The sequence below is a fragment of the Saccopteryx bilineata genome, chromosome 11 (genome assembly GCF_036850765.1).
Source record: "Saccopteryx bilineata isolate mSacBil1 chromosome 11, mSacBil1_pri_phased_curated, whole genome shotgun sequence".
In the NCBI taxonomy this organism is placed as follows: domain Eukaryota; kingdom Metazoa; phylum Chordata; class Mammalia; order Chiroptera; family Emballonuridae; genus Saccopteryx; species Saccopteryx bilineata.
In genome coordinates, this window is record NC_089500.1 from 36,682,687 (window position 1) to 36,704,821 (window position 22,135).

The window sequence follows — 22,135 nt, forward strand, 5'->3', positions numbered from 1 at the left end:
TTACAGGTAAATGCTCTATCTAGTTATAGGTTTTCTGGTTTCCCTTAACTAGCACCACTTGAAACAATCAGTTTAAAATATGCATGGTGGCCTAAAAAAGATTAGTTTATAATACATTTTAAATACCTAAAATCAATAACTTCAGTAAGAAGCCAACAAACCCTATATATATATTACATCATATAGAAGAAGAATCAATACTTGTTTTGCATTTATCTGCTGTCAATAAAAGCTCTTGAAGATTATGGTCACAAAAGAGATTGCCTGGAAGAGATTTCTATGAGTGACTTTTAAGTAGTTAAAATTTAAAAAAAAAAAGAAAAAAGGGAAGAAAGGAAAGAAAAGCAGTATGAATAAAAGTGGATGAGATTATCCTTCAAAGCAGTCAGCCCAGGAGGCTAAATTCTCCCTCCAGGGCCCTGCCACCACTGTGCAAAGTCCTTTTGGAATTTTCCAGTAGGAGTCTCCTGCAGGCCTGGTGCATGAGTTACACAAGGAAATTCTCTTTACTTTGGAGTCACTCCTTGCATATGACAGATTGCAGCTTCTTCTGCAGTTGAAGGAAAAGCTTTTATTGAGACTTCCTCATGCCTTTCTCTTCTGCATGCTTTTCTGTAATTATCTCTTACATTTGTGACATAGTACATTGACATAACTCAGCCACTACTTGACCGGTTAAGAATGATCTGGAAGCCAATATATTCTTATTTACTTAATCAAGTTGATTACTTACTTGCATTAGAATTTTCTTCTATTTGTCCTAGAAAAGTAGACAGAGAAAATATTGGAGGGTTGTCATTTATATCCAAAACCCTAACTCTGAGCTCAAGAGGCCTCTCTAAATCTTGGCCTTGTGCATTCAGAGCCCGGCAGTAGATCTAGGGGGGGAAAAAAGAGAGAGAGAGAAATAATTATATGATGCAACAGATATTAAAGTTTTTACTTCTTTGGACACTGTACCAGGTAGTGTGTAACTAAAAGGAAAATGAGCTTTTATTTCCTAGTGGACTGTAAACACAAGTAGTAATTACAATCAACAAGGGGAGGCAAACATGAACTCAAAGTACAATTTGAGAAAAGGTAACATGATCAGTCACAAAAGGAAGGACAAAAATACTATGACATCATAGGAGGATGTAATGACTGAGACAGTTCTTGAAAGAGAATTTCAAGAGATGAAGCTGGGAATTGGCAGGGTGCTCCAAGCAAAAGGATTTACATAAGGAAGGAGACAAAATGATGTAAATGCATTGTTTAAAAGTAGGAGTGGATACTATTGGGAATTGAAGCTGTAGAAAGGAGAGTCAAGTGGAGCTGCAAAGAAATATAGCATTTAGAAGCTAGGCAGTGGCTCTATGTCTACTTGTATTATTATTATTATTATCATTATTATTATTATTAAATGTGTATATAAGTATATTATACTATCTTACCTATTTGGTATATTTCATATAAAAACGCATTGTGCTACAACAAAAGCTAGGCAGCTGGCATGCTGATTTAGAGTTTTGGGGAAAATGTTGTGAGAAATAAGACAGAAATACAAATTTGGAATAGAAGACTAAGGAATTAAAACAGTCTTAGGAACACAGACAAGCAGTATGAGTGAATGCAGGCAGCACAGATGACTATATGAAGGTATTTTTGGATATGGATTGATAGCGTTTTAATAGAAGAGGTTACAAAGTCAACAAAAGTTTTCTTTATGTCCTTATTTTTTATTTTAAGTAGTAACAAGTGTTGACTATGTGGAAGCATCCCTCAGAGCAAGCAGAAGAGACATGAAAAAAAAGTTGGCAGAATAAGATTCTTGAAGGAACAGGTAAATGATGTATGGGACAATGGGAATTCTTGAAATATATTAGGAAAAACCCCCCAGAAAATTCATCTTACTTTTGGATTTGATGTAGAACATTTCTTCTTTATTTTATTTAATTTTATTTAAATTAAATTTGTTGGAGTGATTATATAATGTTGCATAGGTTTCAAGTCTACATTTTTATGACACATGATCTGTATCTTGCATTGTGTGCCTACCACCCAAAGTTAAATCATCTTCTCTCATCATATATCATATTTGGCCTCCTTTATTGTTTATTACCCTTCCACGCTTTCTGAGCTGGGGAAAGAATTATCCATAGAAATTTGTGTTGAAGGACCTCATATTTTTAAATGAAGTTGGTCATAAGGTCAGCTGCTTAAAACAGAAATGAGGTTAAGGATTTGAAGAGTAAGCATTTAAGCTTTGTCACAGCTACTGTAAAAAAATAGAGTAAGATTCAGTCAAGGTGGAACTGAAGTCTTTCCAAGGCACATTCTGTGCTCGGGTAAGCTTGAGCAATGTGCATTAATAGTGTAACTATACAGTATGTTCACTCAGAAAAGGTTCCTGTTGGGAGCTACATTGGAATTAGAGAGGACCAACATCCTCAATGAAATTAAAGAAGTAGAAGTAAAAATTGAGTATTTGCCCTTCTAATCAAAGAGGTTACCACGGGGCCTGACCAGTGGTTAGCATTTTTGCTAAGGCACTTAAGCAAAACACTCCTCTGACTCTCAGTTTTCTCTGTGTGTCTCTTGGGTCATAGCTGTTCATAAATTAAGAGACAACTGAAAATACCTAATATGGAGACTCTTGAAATCATATCAAGTATGATCTAAGCTAAAGTTATTCCAAAAATAACTTAGACCTGATCATACGTATTCACACAGAATGCACTTACAATGAAAAATGGGGTGACTTCTCGATCAACGATGGATGTTATGTTAATTTCACCAGTTTTTTGATTAATAACGAAGATTCCAAAAGGTGGTTGGTCAATTCCTACTCCAGAGATCCGGTATGTAACTGGCTGGTTTGCAGCGCAATCTGAATGAATCTGCAGAAAGTACACAGTTGAAAATATTATAGGATGCTAAAGTATCTGCTATATTTGAGAACTGTTTAATGTACCGTCCTTGTTATTTTGGGGCAAATTCTGCAAATAGAGAATTATTTTCCTAGATAAATGAAATAGATACAGCTCTAGTATTTTCAGTGGTAACTGATAATGTAATAGAAGAAATTCCGTTTGTATTTCTACCAAATAATAAAAAAAGTAAAATGTCACCTTAATACATCTAAGTCTATGCAAGCATCATCCCTGCATGTGTTCATTCACTCTGTATTTGCAATTATTTTCAGGCTCTGTGATAGCACTCAGTCTAGAGCACACTCCTTGCCCTTTTAAAGAATTGGCCATTATTATCATTACATAACTTTGATCTTCTGATTCAATTTTTTAAAATGTGGTTTTGAAAGAAGATTGAGGTAGATTTATGTAGGTAACAAAAGATATCTGACTCTTCCCATTCTGAAAATGGGAAGGATGTATTAGCAGAAAAATAAGAGAACCACCCCAAATAAGTGACTGTAGAAACCAGCTCTCCTTTTTAAAAATAAAATGGGGAGTGTCTCTGTATGTATCTATATGAAAGTTTTATGTTTCTATGTATGTCCATATATATATATATATATATATATATATATATATATATATATGAATCTGTGTGTGGGGATGTGTTTCTGAGTGTGCCTCTGCATGTGTGTGTGTGTTTGTGTACAAAGGCATGTAGGGGAACACAAAAGGAAAAAGGTTAAAAAATCATACATTGTGAATGTTCATAAACAAGCCAAGATAGGAATTTAATCCTAATAAATTATGAGGCAGAAAGAGCACACATTGATAGTTCCTGTAAATGTGCGGAGTGGTAAATTTGTTACTTAAATCACTATATTTTTAAAATCTAGACTTAGGGGTAACACATGACCATGTGTATTAATTTCATCAGTAAGGTGAGTCAATTCTTACCTGTTTACCTGAGTGCCTAAATTTTTTTTTTCTTTTCTTTCTTTCTTTTTTTTTTTTTGACAGAGACTGAGAGAATATCAGAGAGAGAGAGGGATAGAAAGGGATAGACAGGATGGGAGCAAGATGAGAAGCATCAATTCTTTACAGTTCTTCATTGCAGCACCTTTGCATCACCTTTATTGTTCATTGATTGCTTTCTCATATGTGCCTTGACCAGGGGGGCTGCAGCACAGTGAGTGACCTCTTGCACAAGCCAGCAACCTTGGGCTTCTAGCCAGTGACCTTGGGCTTCAATCCAGCAACCATGGGGTAGTGTCTATGATCCCATGCTCAAGCCAGCGACCCTGCACTCAAGCTGCTGAGCCCATGCTTAAGCCAGATGAGCCTGTGCTCAAGCTGGTGACCTCGGGGTTTTGAACCTGGGTCCTCTTGTGTCCCAGTCTGACACTCTATCCACTGTACCACTGCCTGGTCAGGCCCTAAATTTCTTAATTTATCCTTTTAATGGCTTCAATGTTCATAATCTGAATGACTATAGTTTTATTTTATATCACAACTTGTCAGTGAGATATGGTCACAAAATATTTAAAAGATGGATACTTTGAAACTTTAACTTCATTTTGATTTTTGTTTTTATGTTCTAAGGTTGACACTTACTTTGGCTATCGGGTTCCTCTTTGAGTTGTCTTCACCCTCACGGCAGGCTGCAGCAAACTTGATCCATTCACGTTTTTGCCTTCTGATTGAGTTCCACTTGATGGTGCCATTTTTAGCATTATAATCCCTTACCTTGAATGGGCAGGGTAAATTAATAGTACTTATTAACTTTTGTTAATAATTATAACTTTTGTTATAATTCACATCCCCCTTAAGAATTTGTAGGAGGGGTAATTGTAATATCAGAAAGGATGCTTGATTGAGAAGATTGGTAATTTTGATACTTTATTAACCTTAATCATAAGGATGACTTTTTTGTTGGGGGGAGGGCAAGGGTATGTTGTTAGTGCCAAACCATTTTCTTTGTTTTTAATTTGAAAACACAAATTTGCTATATGTTACCTGAATTCGAAATTCACTGTTAACTTCCACCACCACCTATAAAAAAATAAGATAAACACAATTGTTAAATTTTAAGTAAATTGTTTATAATTTATGTTATAAAATCATTTAAAAAATCAAACAAGTCTGATGATTAAAATTATTTCCTCAGGTGGACCTGGCTTATCTCTTAAGTTTGATAATGATGCTAAGGATACGTTTCCTTCTAGTTTTTATATTTCAATTTCACTCTTCTTCTTTTTATTACTTTTATTTTAACTTCTTTTTTATGCTTAGCCTATGCAGACACTGGTAATCATATGATCTAGAACATTTGAAGCTAGAGCCCAGTGGGAATGAGGATTGAAAACTCGGGTCCTTTTAGTAAAATCTTGTGCCCGAGGAGCTAGAGATATTAAGTAATGTTCAACAATAAGTTATGATACTAAAACTTTTGACTACAGTATTTTTTTTAAGTGAGAGAAGGGGAGATAGATAGACTCCCACATGTGACCCCACTGGGATCCACTTGGCAACCTCCATTTGGGGCCGAAGCTTGAATCAACTGAGCTGTCTTCAGTCCCTGAGGCAGATGCTCAAACCAATTGAGCCACTTGCTATGGGAGTGGAAGAAAGAGAGAAGGAGGAGAGGGAGGGGAAGAGAAGTAGATGGCTGCTTCACATGTGTGCCTTGACCGGGATTGAACCTGGGATATTTGCACTCCGGGCCAATGCTCTATCCACTAGCCAACCAGCCAGGGCCTTGACTATATACTTTTAGCATCTGGGTAGCATATATGGAAATAGGGAGAAAAATGGTTTGGGGTAAAGAAAAGGATACAAAGCAGAAAGTATCCAGAAAGCTTTAAACTATTGGTTTCTTCACATTATAATTCTAAATGGATGATTTTCTATTTTTGAAAATTTTAAGATAGCTTTTTTTTTTACTTGCATTGAAATATAAGAATATAAAGTTCTAAAATAAAATGAAATAATTTTCTCTATGTAAAAATGAACTCATATTTTATGTTTTATTGTCCTCACTAAACAGATGATATAAGTGCATTTTTCCATAGCAAAGAGAGGAACTTTCAGGAGTGTAGGAGCAAATTGCTGGGTTAACAACTGCCTTTTATCTTTTCTTCTGCATTATAGACGTGAGCTAGTCTAGCAGAGCTCTGCCTAGTTTCAGTTCAGCTCTGGCCTTGACTGTTACATATGACTTGTGGTGTGAAATCAGGGTAACTGAACTTATTTTTTCTAAAAACCAAAGGCACTTCTAAAAATACACTTCTGTATTAAGTTTACTATACCAGCATACTTAAGACATTATAAAAGATCTGTCTAAAAAATTAGGTGTAGATTTGAGGGCTAGTTTGCATTTATGAAGTTTTGAACTATTTCTCTTTAAATAAGACATTTTTAACTCCTACTTGAATTCTTTTAGAAGTGCAAAGGATAAAAACTGTTATTGCAAACAGAGTTTATCTGTTTTATAGTTTTTATGTCACCATTAAATTAAAAATAAAATTTTAATGTCTAAGTACATATTTTTCAAAAATTGACATAATTGATAATTCAACATAATATGCATTTATGGTTATTATGAGAAATTTAAAAACATAATAGTTTTATTATAGGAGTTATAAACCCATGGTATATATTTAATGTTAATCATGATCATTATCACCATTTACAATTCACTAAATGATAACTAAGTATTAGACAACATATTTAGAGAAATCCATACATTTTATCTTCACAAGTACATATGGATAATACTATAATTATCTTTATTTTACAAGTGAGGGAACTGAGGTTTTGATATTAATACATGGTTAAACACAATCCAATACAATTTAGCCCAAATTTGTGCTTGAGGTGTCAGTTTTACAACTAAGAACCAGACAGCCTAAGTTATATAAATTATTAAATAAAATATACAGAGAACTGACATTACAATTTTGAGAATAAAAAATTGATTTATAGTCTAATCTCTTATTATCCTTGTGATTAGCAACGTTTATATACAACAACAGCAATAATAGTAATACTGTGGAGAGAAAAGCAAAGCAAATGGCCCAAATAGTTTGGACAAGTAACTGAAATGTTAGTGTAGAGTCCTTCTTGGGTGCAGAACTAAAATTATATTAATGCAGCTGTGTGCTTCTTGCTACTTTGAACTCATGAGCACTTTTTCCTCTTATCTGTGGATGTTGGATGGGGGGATGGGGATGCCTCATTTGTCTGTTTTGAAGCTATTTCTTCATAGCTACAGAATTGTGTATTCATCTGTTATCTGTCTTGCACTCCCCTTACTGCACTGAAGTCAGTGCTGCTGTTTGTTTTGAAGAACTATGCCAGGTGACTCACCTTCCAATTTTATGAAGCTGGGTCATTCTTTTTCTCATGAGAGGCAACTTAGGCAGAAGACCAAGTAGGTTTCACCATTCTGTCAGGCTCTCAATTGGATTAGTAATTTAAAAAACGGTCAGGTTGCTTAAAAATATGTGCTGTTGACATAATCATATTGTATTTTGCTCAGAGTCTAAAGGAACAAAGTCACTCTTTGACTCTTAAAGGCAAAATAATAAGATAAGAAGAGTGCTTGGAAGAGTCAGAAAACTTTCAATGTGCTTCCTAAATTCCCTGAGCTTTAGTTTTCTCATTTGTAAAATGACAGGAATTGACTAGATCATATATCAAAGGTACCTATTGAATTCTAACACGAAATTCCTGTATGCAGTAGGAAATTACTAAAGAATCTTGATCATGGGAAAAGCATGATAAAATTGTGTATTTTAAAGATAACTCTGACAACAATAGATGGAGGTGGTGAGAAGAGGCAGTGATTACAGACCATGAGCAATTGAGCTTCTGCATCAAATCAGTCTGGGGATGAGAAGGAGCAGAGGTAGTGAGAACAGACTGGGAAAGATCAAGGAAGAGATACTGCTATGTTGAAATCGACAGGGTTTGAGAACAAGTAGGATGTGGGTGTCAGGAAAGGGAAGAATCTCAGCTAATGGCAGTTTTAAAACAGGAGATTAGAAGCAAGCAGAGGTAGAGTTTAGCAGGACAGATGTAGAATTTGGCAAACATAGAGTTTAAGATGCCACAGAAATGCCCGGGAAAGATATTCAGTGATTTGAATGTATCTCAGCACCATGAACAATAGTTCAGGTCTGATACAAAGATTTGAGGGATACCTGGTCAGATGAGATGGTTGAAATCATGGGAGAAACTGAAATCCCTAAAGAAGAGACTACAGCAAAGAAGCAACCTGTGGCTGAGGATGAAACCAGGGGAATTCCTACATTTATGTATCTGGGAACAATAACAATACACAAAAAACAATGAAAGAGACAGAAAAAAAGTGGCCAAAGAAATAAAAGAAAAATATACTGCAATGTCATGATTGTCAGAGGAAGAGAGAACTGGAAGACAGATGTAATGTGAACAAGTGTCAGGTGATATAAAAAAGTTGAGCAGAGGAAATCCTGGTTTTCCGTGACCTTCAGTGGAATACTGACGAGTGAGGAAGAAGATGTAGGGGAAAAGGATAAAAAGATGACTTTTTAAAATTTTATTTGGTGGATATAAGGAAATAGAAGTGATAGTAGAATTAGATGTAATGTCCAAGCAGATATTTGGGGAGAAAGAGAAGTGGATTTTTGAAAGAGGAGAGTATGAGATTTTAATTTGAAACAGGAGCGGTTGAGAAAGTACTTGCTGGAAGTACTGTGATGAGCAGGAGGGAACAGGCAGAAAGAAAGGGCTTTGAAGGCCAAGGGTAAGAAAGAGCGAAAGTATGGAGATTAAAATCAATCAAGAGAAGGAAATTGAAGGGCATCATCCCTGATGACGTCGACCTTGTGCCTAGGGTAAAGGTAAAGTTATTTTCTGGTAAATAGGGGAGTAGTTTGGACTCTGAAATAAGTTGAAAATATGTTCTACGAAGGCTGTCTGGGAAGGAGATTTACTTAGAAATGAATACAGGGGTTGGCAAGCTAACTGAGTGCATCTCGACTCTTTTGCCCACTGAATATGGGCATTGGGATAAGTCACTTAGCCATTCTGAGCTTCAGTTTCCTCATCTGTCTAGGAGACTAAAGCCATTTTTAATCCAAAAATTTTGAGAGCAGTGAATAATTCACTTGAAGTGAATCCTCAAGGAATCTTCCTTTCATCTCTAGTCTAGAAACTAATCCATATAAAAAACAAAAACAGAAACAAAAAACCAACAACCACAGAATATAAACTTGCATACTCATTTCAATGACTGTCTAGTTCTACTCTATTATAGTTCTTTTCTTTTAATACTAACTTTTACATTTCTTTGCATGTGACAAAAATGGTCTCAAAATTAGTACCTTAAAATTTTTATGAGGAAAACCTCTTGCATTTAATAATTGCATTTAATAATTGTGAGGTGGTCTTCCAGTTACTTAGTTGTTTTTTTTTTGTTAAGCATCAAATTTTAATGTATGTAAATGTTATAGACATAACAAGAATGAACTTGAGAGAAAGCTTAAAAATAATAATTTGCCTCTTTTTTTTATTTTTTATTTTTCTGAAGCTGGAAATGGGGAGAGACAGACAGACTCCCACATGCGCCCGACCGGGATCCCCCCCGGCACGCCCACCAGGGGGCGACGCTCTGCCCACCAGGGGGCGATGCTCTGCCCCTCCGGGGCGTTGCTCTGTTGCGACCAGAGCCACTCTAGTGCCTGGGGCAGAGGCCAAGGAGCCATCCCCAGCACCCAGGCCATCGTTGCTCCAATGGAGCCTTGGCTGCGGGAGGGGAAGAGAGAGACAGAGAGGAAGGAGAGGGGGAGGAGTGGAGAAGCAGATGGGCACTTCTCCTGTGTGCCCTGGCCAGGAATCGAACCCAGGACTTCTACACGCCAGGCCAACGCTCTACCACTGAGCCAACTAGCCAGGGCCAATAATTTGCTTCTTTAATAAAACCTCTTCTTTTATCTTTTCTGTGTATTACTTGCACAGAAGTCATTATCCTGGAGTTGACACTTGATAGGTCAATTTCTCTTATTTGTTCATTGGTTTATATATTTATTTGACATATATACTGAATGTGTATTATGTGGATCCTAGGGTAGATTAAGATCTTTAAAGGGCTTATGCCCTAAAAATCTTATGGTAAGCCTAAAATGACATGTATAGTAAATTTAATACTACCATAAGAATAAGTGTAAGGAGAACTCAACCTGACTATTTTCACATTTAATACGTTGACAATTTTTGAAGTGTGTGGGTGAAGGGAGATATGAGCTATCCAAAAACTCCCTTCTGATGCCATTACGTTGTATGACTAGACACCTCTTGAGCAATTATGCATTGGGGCAAAGCATTATGAAATATGCAAAAATAAATCAGACAGACCTTCAAATAACTTATCGTCAAGTAGTTTTATGAGCAATGGGCAGCCATTAATTTGTGGGGACGTGATTTTTCATTGGACAAATATAAAAGATGGTGTTCTTTTCTCATAGACCAATTGAGGGCAGGATCAGCAGCCAATGGCATTTAAACTACTTTGGCCTGGTTAGTCTATTAAAGGCATTTGCATGTCCAGCATAATCAGTAACTGTGGCATGCCCCAACACTCTGTCAGGGTGTTCCCTCTTTGATGGGAATGTAATAAGTCTAACTGCAATGTGGAGCATGTCTCCTGCTCATACGTTAGGCAACGACTGTTAGGACATGGAGATATTCTGCAACAGTGTCCTTGAAGAATGTATAGTGAAGAAAGAGTTATTAGAAACTAAGTGCTCTGGGTATAGACATGAGAGTTATTTTTCTAGATTCATGAGCCTTATTAAATAGATGTATCTTGTCCCTTTGGGGCCAAGCCTGGCCCCAAGGTGGCATTTTTCAGTGCTGTAGGTTTTCCATTGCCTAAATCAGGTATGGCAAAATGTTTTTACTCTGCGGCAATGAAAACCAATGAAATGATGCTAAATCTGTACTCTCAATTTTCATAAAGGTGAAAGAAGATCCTGGTCCTGCATTTGCCATGAAGTCTGCAGTTCAGAGCACCATATAAATAGAAATGATTTGGCTTAAATGCATTTTATAAATTTTACAGAACAGGTGAACCAAAATACTGCTTCCATTTTCTATATAGTGTCTTACTGAAATACTAATATCTATAATATACATCATTAAAATATGTGCTCAAGAAAGCATGAAGAATCCCTTTATTTGCTTATCTTCTGTTTAGTCTCTAGTAGTTTGTTAGTCCTTCCCTCATTTTACACATCAGTGATCAGAATTATGGGAATTTAAAATATCCCGTTCAAATAAGTTGATAAACAATGTAATAAAGTATATACAGGGTGGATAAAAGTAGATTTACAGCTTTAGCACAAATACATAACTCAACAGTTAATAAATAATAATACAAGAATAACCTGTGTGTTTTGTGTACTCACAACTGTAAACCTACTTTTGTCTTCCCGTGTATTATTTTTGTATAATTTTGCCTTAGTGCTGAGAAATAGTCAGATAACCTCCTACTTAAATACTAAATAATTTCAGCTACATTCAAAGTGTGGAGTTAGTTTCTCAGGTAGTCACAGGGTGGGGGATATTGAAAGGCAATATTGACCATGGAAAAAGAAGCAGCTAGGCTCTTACGATATACCGAAGAAACTGGGTCATCCTTGGCTCTAGGTAAAGACGGGTTTATTTGAGTTCTTTGCTGCAGAAATTGGCCTTTATAGAAAAAGACACCTCAAAAATGTATTGATTTGACTTATTAGACCTGACAGTGTCACAAGTAAGTTTTAGAACTCATTAGAACTATAAAAATTCTTCTGGTTCTATTTTGCTTTCAACAGTGACCATGTCATACCTTCTACCATTGTCACAATCATTCTCAGAGACTTCTTATATTTGGTGCATAGGTAATATCATTCTCTGGCCTAGACTATCTCCTCTCATATACAAATTTCATGGAAACAAAAATAAATAAATGTAGATTCAATAACCTTTATTTGGCTAGTTGTGTTATAACAGGTGTAAGCTATTGTCTGTCCAGGAGACTGGTCTAAATGATGGAATGATGGTGATAATCATGTGGTAATGTTCATTGTTGTGAGAACAGGTTCTTTATTTTTATTCTCCCAGTTCTAACCCAGTAATCTGAACAAGGTCTATACCTTTTGGTATATTGAACCGACTATCCAACCTACTTGCAAATAGATGGCTTCCCTGCTCTCAAACGGATCTGCATTCAAGATATTACCAGTTTAAATGTCTTAAAGGTATTAAATTGTCTACTGTGTTCTGCACTGTGGGTTTTCACTTATCGATTTTGAGCAGAGAAGAATATAAATACTTTAGATAGGTGTTTTTCTTCTTTTTTTTTTGTAAAAGCGAACATTCACAGTAAGGCTAGCAGAAAGTTAAGTGGAAGAGTTTGCTCTAGTAGTGGTTAATTAAAAAAAATTACTGGTATTTTAAAGCAAAAATTGGTTGTAGAAATCCAAAGGACACTTATCCAAATCAGTAATAAAAATAAATTATGATTTTCTGAAACTTAGAAAGTGAAATGTTTTACAAAATATTACAATAGTGGAAAACTGAAACATTTTAAGTCAACATAGATTAAGTTCTTTGAGAAATATTTTCATAAGGTATATGAGAAACTTGTAATTGATTCCAAAGTAAAAATATAGCAACAAGCAAACAATTCACATAAAAGAAATCTATCCAGACTCAGAAAAGTACAAATACCCAGAATATCTCTGTACAAAGAGAGAAAGTTTAATAAAGATATATGATTTTGATAAAATGATACATTTTACTGAAGAATGACTAATTAGGAAGTGGCTGTTTAAAGAAATTTAATAGGATGTAATTAATTAAAAATATTATAAAAATAATGAAATAAGATATCTTATAGATTCACTGAAAGTAAATAATCATGTGAACAAACTTTTTAAAATTTATTTTTAAATTTATTAGCATAGAATAAACTTTAACTGTAACTATAATAGGCCTTACTAGATCAAATTTATATAAAATTAAAATAAAAGTACATTTTATTATTTCACAATGTACAAATGCTTTTATATTCAAAAGACGTACTGCATAACGTTTATTAATCCCTGCCACATCCAAAGTTATGATATCCACTGATCCTAAAGTTCCATTAAAAAGTCCATGTAATACAGCTCACATTTAAAGGGCAACCTGGAATCAAAACTACTAGCTTATTGATGCTCGTTTACAACAAAATCCACTGGATATGACATATTTGAATTAATAAACTGAATTAAAATGAACCAGCATACCTTGAATCAAAGATATAACTTGTTATTATAGAAACCGAACAATCCAGTTTAAAAAATGAAACAAGTAGAAACAAATGTGAACCGCAGCATTACATACATCCTGCCGAATTGGATCACAATTTAATGGCCCTGGCCTCTTTGAATTACATTCATCTTACTGTTAGAGAAACTGCAATCCAAAAAACATTTGAAATAAGTGAAATTGTTGCAACACATTCATGCTGTACTTACTATTACCTTTAAAAAGAGAAAGCTAATAGTGTGTAAGGGGGACAATGATAAAACATTTCATTGCATTTGTCTGATCAACAGTGTACAACCTGTCTGTCAGTCATTATGAATCTTCTTCAGTAAGAACAAATATATTAATAATTATAATTATTCTTAATTATAGCCATTCTTTTACCTACTATGTCATTTATAAATCTCCTACACCATCATTTTTTAATCTAAAAATATTGTCAAATAATATAAGAATTTAGCAGTGTAGGGCATTTGATATTAGTGATATAAATCCCAGCCACATATGGAACCAATGAGATGATTTGTATAGTGAGGTCAGTCACAAACTGCTATGATTATAACTTATATGGACCCTATTTTTATGTTTTAAAAATTATAGTGAATCAACCCCCCCCACCCCCCACCTGAAGATACTAAGAGAAAGAAAAAATATTTAGGTTAAAAATCAGGACATGGCTGAGATAATACTTTAAAAGCCCACCTGCAAAAGAGAATTTGAACAATAAAGTGCTATTAAATAGTGAGATGACTTCCCCAAATTCAATATGTTCGCGGAATGACTTAGCAATGACTTCAATGTCAGAGATGTCATATGATGAGTTGACACTGATGCATTATGATCCTGAGTCTTCAATTAAAGAGAGAAATACTATTTTAAAATCTAGTTCATAAACTCACCTGTCATTAACATAAACTTTTAATAGGTTTAGGTTGGAAATAACACTAAATAACATTGTCTAAAAGTTCTCATTTGTTTACACCAAGAATGACCACAAAGGGTTTTAACAGAATCCACTTACCAGAAAAACGAACAACACTACAATTGTTCTGAGCTGCCAGTCCATCGCTGCTGGGTTCTCTTACATCCAGGGCTAAGGAGGAGTTGTTCCTTCTTCTGTGTTCTTTTTCTTTCCCCCACTCAGCTGGTGTCTGATTAAAATAATTTCTCAGTAGATGTTCTTACATGCAGGCTTTGAGGTGTTTCTGCCTTTGCTGGAAGAGGGACTGAAGGTACGTATAACCAGTCTAGATCCCCACCCTAAAAATTTGGGCTGGTCTCACTAAGATGCTTGACAAGATCATCATTGCTCCCAGGTAAAAGCTAAGGAACACACCCTTCTCCCAGCTGAAAGCTCTCTGTAGGGCATGGAAGATTCACCCCTTTGCTGAAGGTTTTCAGGGGCAGGCATTTAAAATAATCAGAAGGATGGAGAATGATACAAATGATAAGGGCTCTTCACCTTATGCTGTATTTCCAGGTTGCTTAGCTTCCCATATTAAAAAGCAAGTGCAGTCTGGATGTAAGTTTATAGCATCAAAGAGGATTATCTGGCTCGTGCTCATAGCCAGACACTCAGGTCACAATGGGAAATTATAAACTTTCCAGTTCAGTAAATGTTTAGAGATATTCATTCTTTTTCAAAGTTGTTCTTTATGAGAGAGAAAATTTGCTAATAGTAAAGAGTGAGAATTTTTTTAAAGCATTAATTCATACAAGCTATATTTGAATATAGCTATATATTCAAAACTATAATACTTACAATTAGAAAGTCCTTTGCCTTTAAGTGACCAGACTAAGTCCAGGTTAAGTCCCTGTTTTTTTCTCTGAATAATTATCTTCTCTCCCCAACAGTTTTTTTCCTTTAAAGTTTTACCTTTTTCAAGTTCAGTAAAAAATATATTAAAATATCACTAAGTCAGATGAAAAGTAAACAATCAAAACTTTCAATTAAAATTCTGTTGGTAATTTTTAAAACGAGGATCAGTGCCTGAAATACTAATGGAAACACAGAAAGCTGCTCTGCAGGTGAGGTGGGTTAAAAGTCAGTGACGATTCCCAAGCACAGAGCCAAGAAGCTGCATAGTGAGCCAATTAGAACATGGGGAACATCGCTGCCCACACATGCAAATGGGAAACTGAGTAGCCCTGAGGTTTGTGAAAATAAATAGTGAATCTCACAAGGCAGCATTTGACGGTGTTCTTGGGATATGTTCTCTTTCACTTCGCAATGTCTATTAAAAATATTGTGAGTGGCAGGAAGTTTATGGAATTTGAAATGGGAGTCTGGGACAAAAGACTTACTGGATTGGATAAGAAGTTGATAATGAGCAAAAGGATGCTAAAAACGTCCTAGAAAGAAAGGGTAACTCTGAGGGTCAGAGCTTCTACAGAATGCTGTCATCTCACTTGTAGATGCGTAACGAAGAATGTTACTCAACACAGGGTTGAAATTTCATGCTATTCATCATGTAGCTTAGAGGGAAGGAGATAGGCTGCCAATATTTACTTGCAATGACCAAGAATGCTTATAATAAGAATTGGTTGATGTGAACAAATAAAATAAAAAGAGATGGTCAGGCCAAATTTCTCATTAGTGAATAAGATAGAAAGTGAATCTAGGCTCTGGCCTGTTGGCTCAGCGGTAGAGCGTTGGCCTGGCGTGTGGGGGACCCGGGTTCGATTCCCAGCCAGGGCACATAGGAGAAGCGCCCATTTGCTTCTCCACCCCCCCCCTCTCCTTCCTCTCTGTCTCTCTCTTCCCCTCCCGCAGCCAAGGCTCCATTGGAGCAAAGATGGTCTGGGTGCTGGGGATGGCTCCTTGGCCTCTGCCCCAGGCGCTAGAGTGGCTCTGGTCGCAACAGAGCGATGCCCTGAAGGGGCAGAGCGTTGCTCCCTGGTGGGCGTGCCGGGTGGATCCCGGTCGGGAGTATGCGGGAGTCTGTCTGACTGTCTCTCCCCATTTCCAGCTTCAGAAAAATACAAAAAAAAAAAAAAAAGAAAGTGAATCTTGACCTCTGACTTAGCCTGAGCAATATATGTAGAAAAATTATATGATCATGAATGACTGAAGATGCAACGGGCACCAGAGAAGAAAGAACCAACCTACTCTTGCAGCCTTTCGGTGGCAAGTGAATGCTTTATCGACCTTGAATTCTGGGCTTGTCACTAGGGTGTGCACAGGCCCTCTTCATTCAAGAACAACCTTGGCTCCACTCCTAACTCAGTGCCCTGTTCCAACAATCCCAACTAACTAGAACATCTGTGAAGCAGCAACTTCTCCAGCACCTTTCTGAGAAGAGGTGTGGCAGAACTCCAATATTTCAAAGCAGCGGCTATCTTGACCATCACATGAGAACTAGTGACAGTAAGCACAAATGGAAAAGCGAGGTTATGAATCACCATCTCTCCCTCTTCACCTCTGTCTCTGCTGTTTTCTCTTTCTTACTCATTTTAATGTCCTTAGTACAGTGCCACCCAATATAACTTTTTGAAATGTGGAAATTTCTTTATTTGTGCGATCCAATATGGTCGCCACTAATCACATATGGCTACTGGGTGTTTAAAATGTGGCTGCTATGACTAAGGAACTGAATTTTTAACTTTATTTAATTTTAGTTAATTAAAATAGAAACAATCACATATGGTCAGTGGTTACTATATTGTACAGTGCTTTTATCTTTTATCTTATTCATTGCCTCAAGTCTTTCTGTTATTTATAAATTCAACTTTTTTTCAATTAAGGGCACTCTATCTTTGCTCCAGGTTTCAAATCAGCACCTCCTGGATCCCTTTTCTTCGTGTGCTTCAATGATCTCAGTTAGTTTAGTCTTTTTTCCTGATTCTTTACCGATACTGTTCTCTAATGCTAATGAGTCAAGATACTTTACACATAGGCATCACAAACCCCTCTCATTTGCATGTTCACATTTTTCAGCTACTTTATCTGTGAGCTCACACTCCACTGTCACATAATTATGCTATTCAAGCTTGCTTCTTCGATCTGGTCTCATTGCTCGCTGTTTCTACTCTGAACATTGTTGATTAAGTATGCCTCCACATACATACTATAAAGCCAGTAGCACAGCCATCATCACAGCCGCTTGGCCAATGCAGGTTTGCATTTGATTCGGACAGACGGTAATGAAACAATGGAGCCAAAAACTGGTGGGCCATTACCTTTAATCCTATCTCGCACCCGGTGGGTGAATAAATACACACAGTGGTAAAACAGTTCCCTTTCCATTCAGGGTTTCCAATGTCACTGACTCATCTGAGTATTCCTAGAATCAAAGACCCCACCAGTCTTATTCACCTCTGTTTCCCATCTCATTCTCTCTGAACAAACTCCGCACAAACTGGCTTCTCCTTCAGCACTCTGCCATCTTGGCTGCCTCTCCTCTGCAAAGCTGATGACAGGATCTGAGCGAAAGCTCCCCACCCCCCCACATGTCTGCCTTATCTTATAGTGTAGAAATTAAAGCCTTTAAGCCAGTATACAAATAAGGAAGTCTCTGATACAAAGCCACTCATCTGAGGCGTAAATGGGATTCTTCATAAGAGTGAACCACCCCACATCATGCAACAGTCAAGGGTGTGGGGAAAAGCTCAGTTCTGAGAAGATCTTAGTATTAAAAAGGTGGAAAAGGCTTAGTATATGGCCAAGTAGCTGCGGCCACCATCACAGCTGCCTGGCCTGTGCAGGTTTGCATTTGATTCAGACAGACGGTAATGAAACAATGGAGCCAAGAACTGTTGGGCCATTACCTTTAATCCTAGCTTGCACCTGGTGGGCAAGAAATATACACAGTGAGAAATCACTTCCCTTTCCATTCAGGGCTCCCAAAGCCACTGACTTATCTGAGTTTCGTAGAATCAAAGTTTCTACCTTACTAGCTGTAAAGCCAGAAGCCATGGCCAGGGCTACCACTATCACAGCAGCCCGGCCCTTGCAGGTTCGCATTGGATTCGGACAGTCGGTAAAGAAACCATGGAGCCAAAAACTGGTGGGCCATAGTCTTTAATCTAGCTTGCACCCGGCGGGCAAGTAAAAATACACACTGGGCTCCAAAACCCAGTCACATTCAGTACTCACAAAGCTACTGATTTATCCGAGTTTCCTAGAATCAAAGGTTTCTAGCTCAACAGCCTTATTCTCCTCAGTTCCCCATTTCCTTCCTTATCCCAGATACAAACTCTGTACAAACTGGCATCTCACTCAGTACTCCGCCATCTTGGCTGCTTTTCCTGGCCTTCTCCACGTGGCCTCCTCCCGCTGCTGGCTCTATTCTCTCTGCTCTCTCATGCTAACCTCAGGAACCAAGAGAGCAAACTCCCGCTCCGTTCCCATTTTATAGTGTAGAAATCCAAACCCTTAATCCAATATACATAATGGGGAAGTCTCTAATACAAAATCACTTCTATGAGGCATGATAGGATTGTACCACCTCACACCAAAAAGGGTGGGACAGGCTTAATCCCAAAACCAAGCCTCAGGCTACAACAATTCTCAACACACATTAATATCACCTGGGCAACGGCCTTTTTAACAAAGTGAGCATAATACATTTTATCTGCCCAACACTAGCCTTATTCACTTCTGTTCCCCACCTCCTTCTCTCTGCACAAAATCTGTACAAATTGGCTTCTCTTTCAGCACTGTGCCATCTTGGCTACTTCTCCTCTCCTCCACATGACCTTTCTCACTCTCCTCCTGCATGGGCTCCCCTGCCCCATTTTATAGAATAGAAATCAAAACTTTTAATCCAATATACAAACAAGGAAGTCTCTGATACAAAGTCACTTATCTGAGGCATAAATGGGATTCCTCATAAGACTGCACCATCCCACATCATGCAACAGTCAAGGGTGTGGGGAAAAGCTTAGTCTTAAAACTAAGCCTTAGGCTATAATGACCCGGCCTGCTTACAGCCTGTCCCTCACACCCAATGCAAACTATAAGTGAGCAAACATATATATTATATTTACAAACTTATTTGACCAACAGTGATGGAGTCTAGTCATCTAGAATGTTTTTAAACCTAATTAAAGTATCTGACTGTTCTATCCCCCTTCATTTATGCAGCACCCATATGAGAACAGACTCATATATCTCCATGTCACATGCTTTTATGTTATATGTGAACTGTAGTACTCCAGCCTGCTGGAGTTGCATGGAAAAAACCTACTCAAGACACAAATTTATGTCAAAAGGAAGAGAGAGGGAGGCCTGCCAAGGGAGGCAAAGAGAGAGACCTCCTGAATCTCCTTCTCCCCCAGCTTTTATTATCAGAAGAAGAGCAGAGGTGACAGGATTACAAGGGAGGGAGATCAGGTGACAAGGGGGAAGAGTGATTAATGGTCCTTTTGCTGACATGGAGAAAGGGCTATCTTGGTCAGTACATCCCTTTTCTTTTGCTAATTAACAAGCACAAAGGAAAGGGCAATCCAGAACCTTTAGGATAATTTTCTAAAGCCCATTCACATGCATTCCTTTGTGTCTGTGCAAAGGTCACTCACTCATACTTTCTTGGTGTTTGCATCCAAGAGACCTTCACTCAGGGCTTTTAACTAAAGTTCCCCAATCCAAGTCATAGAGGCTTCAAGGTTAAATGGGTGATTCCCTACAGTTAACCTCTTGTTTTAATTGTGTCTAACTATCCTAATCAGCTTTACAAATGCAGAAAATTTGCTGACCCCTGGACAAGATGAATAGATTATACTTTGTCTTACTGAGGAAAAGATATATTATTATAATCAAATTATATTTTTAGTTTTATATTTTCAGAGAGACTTTGTTTAATTGACTAGAATAATCTGCAGCCTAACTCTTCCTACTTTTAAACCAGATTTAAGGAGAAACTTAATTTTATTTTTCACTACTCATTTCTAGAATAAGAATTCAACTGCATCACAGTTTGAAGTAGTTTTCTCTATATAGAAAGAATATGAGTAGGGAAAATCTCAAATGATTTTGAGGACTCTGGAGTATATCTTAATACTTAAATATGTTGCTATAGAATAGGAGTAATGAAAGAGACTAACTTATTATTGTCTGTTCTTTTAAAATTAAATAATCCTAATTGAGCATCCCCTGCATATTCATTACTGTGATAAATACTGTGGAACATACACAATAATTTTAACTTCTGCCCTTAAAGAGGTTACACTGCCGCTGCAAATGTACTGAGTCAGGAGTGTTACTAACCCCTCAGGAAGACACCCCTACTCACACATCCCTGTGTATTTGCTACCCCACCAGTGTACTCTTTAGATTGCAAGTGCAAGTTAAGTTCTTCCTTTTACTTATAATAAATTATTATCAATTCAGTTCTACAATATTTCTTTTTCTTTGACCTACTATGTGCCTTGTGCTATGCTGGGGCACTGTTGGGCAAATAAGTTTGTGAAATCTGTATTTTTGGGGTTTGCTCACCTTTATTGTTATAAATGGTGCTGCCCTCGTGAATGGCCATCACCCAGATGATACAGTTAATTACCTTTATGCTTGGGAAGGGGCTTGGTTATACTAATGTGTGCTGGAGGAGGGCTTTTGCGCAAAAATGTTTTAAAAGAAGAGCTAGGAGGCCATTTTGGGAGAAGACCACATTGTTGCAGGGCAGAGGGGCCAGGTGGTTGCAGAAAGAGCAGGCAGCCAAGATGGTGGAGTGATGAAGGAGAAGCCAGTTTGTGCAGTTTTGTGCCGAGAGAAAGAGATGGGGAAAAGGAGGTGACTGAGAACTGGTGGGGGCCTTTGATTTTAGGAAAACTTAGATGTGTCATTAGCTTTGTGAGTGCTGAATGAGTGGGTTTTGGTGCCTGTGTTCTTGTTTTTACTCACTTGCTGAGTGCGAGGCTAGAAATAAAGAGAATGGTTCTCTAGTTCTTGACTCTGTTGTTTCATTACCGTCTATCCGAATCTAATGTGAACCTGCATGAGCCAGGTGGCTTTGATGGCTGCAACTGTTGGACTTATTGGCGTCTTTATTGTTTCTAGGGCATCTATTGATTCCAGACCTTGTTCACATTGTTTAAAATTAGACTCTTCCTCAATGAGTCAGATAAAAATATCTGGGAGATGGAGGCTGCTGTTTTAGATGACAAGAGACTTTCGTTTTAATATAGAGTAATAATCAAATGCAATGTCTGATCCTCAATTGGATTTCTGATCTGAATAAAAACATCTATGGAAATAATTTTGGGGATATTTGAAGAAATTTAATATGGGCTGTTAAGGAGTTCCTATCAGTTTTGTTAGGTATGTAGTAATATGTCTTTATTTTTAAAGATACATCCTCAGAGGCAAAAAAAAATCTCATGACAGAAATTTTCTTTATGGTAATTAAGCAATAATATGAAAAAATATTAACAATTGTTAGATCATGGTACTTGCCATCAGGGGGTTCCAGGTTAGCTGAATGAGAAGACAACTGACTTTTTCCCAACTTACTAAGTGAAAGCATGCATAAAGTGCTTTGGGAACCCTCAGCCCAGTTTTGTTGGAGGTGACATCAGATAAATCTTATAGAGCAGGTCCTTGAATAAAGTCATTTGGATCATAGTCTTTTTCGTAATGTTGATGAGATGCTATAGGAAGTTAACTCTTGTTTATTCCAATTAGCTTATGGTAAAATTGATTTCATTATGCATCACCTCGCTTAAGGTTTCAGAACCTATCAATGATGTTAAGTGAGGATGCACTGTACTGTTAAGGGTTGCACCTTTATGACATGATAGAATTGATTTCTAAAATGCTTGATTTCTTCTTATCTTTGTTGCTTACCCAAATCAGCTCACATTATACGTTCATGTGGATATCTTCTCTTGTCTCAACGTTGCCTTTCTGTCTTTGTTTCTGCTGCTATCGATCTCTTGTCCCGCTTCAAATGCCATTGCTGTGCTCC

At 37.1% G+C, this 22,135-nt stretch overlaps 1 protein-coding gene across 1 annotated transcript in view; it reads right to left on the minus strand.

Annotated features, from left to right (window-relative positions):
• DSG1 (desmoglein 1) overlaps positions 1–14,409 on the minus strand; it is a 39,507-nt gene extending 25,098 nt beyond the window's left edge. Inside the window, 5 exon segments of the mRNA XM_066246788.1 lie at positions 734–878; positions 2,724–2,879; positions 4,509–4,640; positions 4,911–4,946; positions 14,254–14,409. Coding sequence (XP_066102885.1) covers positions 734–878; positions 2,724–2,879; positions 4,509–4,640; positions 4,911–4,946; positions 14,254–14,298 — 514 coding nt within the window. The 5' untranslated portion in view covers positions 14,299–14,409.
• Between the last annotated feature and the right edge of the window lie 7,726 nt (positions 14,410–22,135).